The sequence below is a fragment of the Arachis ipaensis genome, chromosome B02, assembly GCF_000816755.2.
Source record: "Arachis ipaensis cultivar K30076 chromosome B02, Araip1.1, whole genome shotgun sequence".
Classification (NCBI taxonomy): domain Eukaryota; kingdom Viridiplantae; phylum Streptophyta; class Magnoliopsida; order Fabales; family Fabaceae; genus Arachis; species Arachis ipaensis.
In genome coordinates this window covers 874,492-880,633 of record NC_029786.2, presented here as the reverse complement: position 1 = coordinate 880,633, position 6,142 = coordinate 874,492, and the positions used below count along the sequence as shown (strand labels likewise).

The 6,142-nt window shown below is 30.3% G+C and overlaps 1 protein-coding gene across 2 annotated transcripts; it reads right to left on the bottom strand.

The window, feature by feature from the left end:
* Positions 3,051-4,761, bottom strand: LOC107626539 (BAHD acyltransferase At5g47980-like). 2 transcript variants are annotated; one of them, XM_021114647.1, is made up of 2 exons: positions 4,447-4,761; positions 3,051-4,326 (listed from the first exon to the last, which is right to left on the bottom strand). In XM_021114647.1, the coding sequence occupies exons 1-2, from the start codon at positions 4,718-4,720 to the stop codon at positions 3,308-3,310; spliced, it is 1,293 nt and encodes a 430-aa protein (XP_020970306.1). In that variant the 5' UTR covers positions 4,721-4,761; the 3' UTR covers positions 3,051-3,307. The 2 variants fall into 2 exon arrangements, with proteins under 2 accessions (XP_020970306.1, XP_020970305.1); XM_021114646.1 differs by having other exon boundaries at positions 3,052-4,761.

Here is a 6,142-nt window from a genome sequence, read left to right as displayed (position 1 = left end):
TAATTTAGGTGCAACCATAAAACAAAAACGTGGCAGAAATTACCATGGGCAACACGGAGGAGATAGAGTCGGTGGAGTATTTATTTCTTCTATGTGAATTAACATGGCAGGTGTGGTGTAGTTGATTGAGGTCTTTTGGTGAAGTTTGGTCTATTCTTAGAACCATAAGGAACTGTTTGAGAGGTGGATTGGTAAGCATAAGCCGAAACAAGATCAGAAGAAGTGGTTGACGGGGTTCTTTGCAGTTATTTAAAACATTTGGGTGAAACGTAATGCTAGGATTTTCAATAATCAGAAAACAGGTGTTGAGTTCGTAATAAGGAAAACGATTCTGAGCTACAAAGAATGGATCGAGAGTGATCTTTTTGGTGGTTGAAGGCATTGCCGGAAGTTACAAGGATTTTATGTATTTTTATGTAGTACTTGTTGTTTAGTTCGTTTGCTCCACATTAGTGTGTTGAGCTTATTTTGGTTAAAAAAAATATATTCTAGAAGCCCGATGAAGGATTAAGCTCAAAAACAGAGTTCGAATATACAATTATTTTCATAAAAAGTTAATTGAGTTATGTTAAGTAACTAATGACTTTCTTAAACAACATGAACAACAGGCTCTAAAATTGGCCAAATTCAAATAAAATATACTACACTCTAAATTACTCACATAAATCTTAATATTAGAATAAGCATCCGCACACCTAGTGAATTAAACTTTTGATATATCTATTATTCACATTGTTTAATATTTTCATTGTCTATCTATACTTTTCTTAATTAAAATCATTATGTAATAATTTAGTCAAACTTATCGTAAAAATAAATTTATCATTTTTAAGATTTTAAATCTAAAATTCCTTACCAAATGTATAAAACCTTTACTATTTTACTATTTTCATATGCCCTTTTATTATTATTTATATTTAATATATAAAAGGTAGATTAATGAATATACTAGTGTATGTTTATTAATATCTAGTGATTCATAGTGTAAGGACGATACCACAAAAATTCATCCAACTTCCCCTGTTGATGAAGAGATGCTCTGATAATTCAGCTTCATTATTCATTCGATGTATTCTCTTTTTGATTGTGTGGTGCTCCTAACTTTTTTTTTTTGTCTAAAAATCAAATTAGAACACACCACAAGGCGCAAAAAAACAAAAGAAAAATCAAAGAAGCACTACACGGTCTTGTTGAAGGATATCATGCAACTCCTGCTAAAGATCCAACCATTCTACAAATTCAGCATCATCTGTAGTTTCTCACTTTGCAAGCAGGTCAGTTACTTCATTATCCTCTCTTTTAACCAGATTAAAATGAACCTTCTATTACTCCTAATTTATTAGCTTACACTGCGTTTGTTTCATATCCATGTCGGTTATAAGAAAATGTTTTCATGTTATTTATTATTTTAATTTTATGCATTGAAAATGTACAAAAAAAAAAATATTTTTACAATAAATAACATTAAATTATTTTTTGTATAGTATATTTAATCTATGTCTTTGGACACACGATAGCAAAATCCTTATATTAGTTATTACTCAGTATTTGAACTGTTACAAGTGGCTGGTTATCAAGCACAGTATTAAACTACTCTTCTATCTTTCAATGGGGTGATTTCTCATCGGAAAGATGATAGCTTATGTATGCTCTTCAAGGAGGATACCAAGGTTCTGATACCATGATAAAATTGTAATTGAATTTATGTATTCTGTGAATTTGTGGATCACAAAACTTCTTTATTATTGTCATAGGCTAAGATAGAAGAGTAGTTTAATACAGATTTCGTTATTGATTAAGAGTAGGACTCCAGAGCATTTTTCTTCCTCTAAAATACTCACAATTTTGTGATTTTAACTCTAGGAAAGAAGCAACAAAATTTCAACTATTTCAACTTTTGTGTCAGCAAGGTAACAGTATGGTTTTCTAGAATTTATTTCTCTTGGTGACTGAGGCAACTTCTATATATGCTATTAGTAAGGGACTCTGATAATTTCTTTTTAATAATCACTATTACTATGAAATATGAAGGATGACAACCCTAAAGACAATAGGCTTCTACTTGTATTGGATATCTCACTCTCTAAAAGAATATACAACTTTAATTTGTTTGAAGAGTTATAATACAAACATGAGAATAGTCCAACTCAGCCTCATGTAGCCGAATCCTTCTACGTATACATGTACAAATCATATGTATGTTGTCAAGTTTTAATTAAACTGGTTATTAGAGAGTAAACTTCTATATTATTAATCACTTAATTAAAATTAAACTTGATTGAAAAAACTTGGACACCTATCTTTTTCGTACTTACGTAGTGGTAAGGTAGTGTAAATGGTAGTGATAATAATAGTGTAATTTTGTAGTTGAATATAATAAGTTCATTTGCATGAAACATGTACATATCAATTTACACATTATATTTCATTCCATGGAAATTACAAGCTCTTTTAACTAATATCTATAGGACATGTTATTAACCTCTTTTCTTAATTGCATTAACACACACTTCTTATATTTACTCTTTCTTTAACATCAATTTAAGGGGAAAAAAATTCAAAATCTCAAAACATTCAAAGTACTAAGAACTTAAAAACCAACCAAAACACTACTTAAAACACTACCAAGGAACGCCGGCACTGAGAGAAAAGAAGAAGAAGAACGGTGCTGAAAGAAAATTAGAATTAGGGTTAATGTTGAAAAAGAAAAACTAATCCTAATATTTGAATTCAAAATGAATAATTAGTAAAAATTAATTAAATTAATTATCATAGAAAAAGTATAGGTAAACAATGAAAATATTAAACAATGTGAACAATGGATATATCGGATGTTCATTTTTTTTAGGTGTGCCGATGGTGATTCTAATATTAAGATTTAGGTGGGTAATTTAGAAGTGTAATGTATTTTTATTTGATTGATGATTGTTCATATTGTTCAAAAAGATCATTGATTACCTAGCATAACCCATTATCATATTATTTTAATCTCTTTTTTATTCTCATTTTACACATTGTACAGTAATATCATTGTCTCCCAGTACTTTCTCATTTATAATATACGGAGCTTAATAACCATTACCCCACTTTATTGTGAGAATTACAAGAAGTTTTGACTAAAACATAAAACACACTATAATAATTTCTCTTTAGTACATACGTGCTTTTTTTTTATATTACTTAGTCAATTCATTCTCTTCCATTATTATGAATAAGATGTGGTAGTCCTACCATATATATATATATAGGTTCCACAATTTATTTAGTGGCTAATGATAATTAAAGAAGAGAATGAATCAATTCAAGCCTATAATTTTGAGCTAGCCACTGCTAAAGGACTTGGATCAACAGTTGCATAAGTGAGTAATTCAGTGCTTGAAACCAAATGCTTCATTTTCTCCTCATCCAAGGTAGTCCAAGCTTCTATACCATCTTTGAACTTAGTATCAACCAAAATTATCTTATTGGCTAACATTGAATTATCTTTTACACCAACACTACTCAGCCACATAGGTTTTCCCCATCCAAAATCAGCATCATAACCTTCAAAATTACACCAACTATTAAACCATAAGGTTTCTAATGCCTCATCATCACCCTCATTATTATTAGACCATGTTTCACCACTAATTCTCCTAAGAGCATTTTCCATTATTGAACTCCCTTCTTCTTCACTTTGCAATCTTGCAACAAAATCCTTATCAATTTCTTCATTTGACTTCTTTAATTTACTCACCAACTCATCCAAACTCAACTCATGCTCACTACTCATGTGTTCTAAAGTTGTCAACCACACAAAATTTCCTATAGCATTCTCAGGACGTAGAGATTTTTCCATTCTTCGACGAAGATTCACCGTGTTAATCACCATAGAAGGCCTTTGAGTTCCAAATTGAGCCTTTGATGCAGCCATGAAACACTTCCACAACAATGCATAAACTATCTGAACACGTGTAGGAGTGTTAAGATGATTCTTCAATGAATCAGATGAAGATTTTGCCATTATTTGAGCCTTGAGGGTGGCAATAGTTGAATTTTTGAACACAATCCTTCTTGTGACCCATTTTTCTTCCTTCAAAAAGGAACCCCAGATTTTCTTTGAGAAGTCTCTGAAATGTAAAGTACTTGTTGGGAACAGAGAACTTATAGCAAAGTTGGGTTCTGTCAAAGGTTTTGAATTTCGGTTGCAGCTGGTGGCTCTTTCTATCCACACCTTAGTGAAGGTGTTCAATGAATTAGCATCAAAGATCCTATGAGAAACGCAAAATCCAATTGCAATTCCACCACAATCAAAGACATTGACTTGAATGTTAGTCACATGAGCTCCTATCATTGGTTCTTCAGAGTATGGAGTAGTTGCAAGAAGCTCATTCAATGATTTCAAATCAGGCTTCTCTAGAAACTTTGTAATAGGACAATTCACTTTGGCTACTACAAAGTTAGCACCTTCATCATTGCAATCAATGGACAAATCATCTTTGATCCTTCCAGCAAGAGGGTAGAATTGTGTTAGTGTTTCAGATAATGATTGTTTAAGCAACTCTAATCTCTTTGGGAATTCACATAGATTTTGTGAGGTGTAGAATAGGGTGGCTGCTGCATGAGGAAAGGGAATAAGTTGATCTAAAAGGGTGTGTTTAAAGGTTCTTAGGTGAGAGAGTGTGGGAGAAGAAGGTCTAATGTTTTCTCTAGAAATGATTTCAACTTGAATTTTTTCCATTTTTAGCTAAAATAATGAGCTCTATATAGTTTATGAAGAGATTGATTTGTAGTTGTACATTTTAATCTGGTTGATATGTCTCTATATATATAGTATTAGAACTCTTTACTTTCTAGTGGAATTTATGATCCGGTCATCATATATTAATTAATCGGAAATGCCAAGACAAAAAAAAAGGGTCAAAATTTATCTTATTTAAGATTCATTAATTGTCGCAACTTGCAACAATTAATGAACGCTAAATAAGGCAAATTATGACTGTTTTTTATTAATTTTTTTTTGCTATCAAATATTTTCGTAACTAATAAGATTGTCTTTGTTTATTATTTTTTAAATACATGGACACAGACACAAATACACAAAGAGATATATACACAAAGATACACAAATTTTTTTATTGTGTTTGGTGATACTAGACAAAACACACAGTATAAACTAAATATCAATTTTACCCTTATATTATCACCAATGGAATAAGGACAAGAGTAAATTACTAAGGATAAAAGAGTAAATATTTGTGTCTCATCAATGTATATCCGTGTCTCATCTTTTTTGAAAAACATCAAATACATATATTTTATGTATGTTTGTGTCACCGTGTCCTTGAAAAATCCGTATCTCAGCAAATAAACGATGAACATGTACCACCGTGTCTATATATTAATGTATGTGTCTCATCAAACAAACACAGCATAATATACATTAGAACATATATGTCATCTCTCTTTTATTAAGTTTTTTATATTGACACTATAAGAACTAATTAGTATACGTGTTCTCTTATTAAAACCAAGAATTTTGCTAGATAGATAATATATTTAGGTTAGATAGAGTATTAACTTATTTAAAAATATTAGAAGATAATAAAAAAATCAATACTAAATTATACGTTCAAACTTATATAATAAATATGTAATTATGAATATTATATACAAGAGTATGTGGATCCAAAAATTTTAATATAAAAGTGTTGAACTTAATGTTTGGTGGAGAGACAGAGACGGAAAGACTGAGACTGAAAGACAGAGACTAAGAGACAGAGATTGAAATAAATCTCAGTACTCTGTTTGGTGTAAAGTGGGAGACAAAAATTGAAACAAGAATGAAACTCTAATTTAATTTTCACAAAGAATAAAATTGGAATTAATTAATTGAAATGAGGGTATTTTAAGTATAAAATGTTATTAAAGTTTCAGTCTCTATCTCTAAAAATTTTAGTTCTCTATGTCCCCACTTTTTAGAGGTACTGAAATACTGAAATTTTAGAAATAGAGACAGAAATTTTAGTATCAGTTTCTGAACCAACAAACATGATATTGAGTCTCAATCTCTCACTCTCGATCTCAATACCTCAAAACAAACGCTACCATATATAAATCTTTTATTTATTTTTTTTGTATTATATCTTTTGCTATATAAAAG

Coding starts and splice junctions, on each gene's coding strand:
- LOC107626539 (XM_021114646.1), bottom strand. CDS start 4,720: ATGGAAAAAATTCAAGTTGAAATCATTTCTAGAGAAAACATTAGACCT.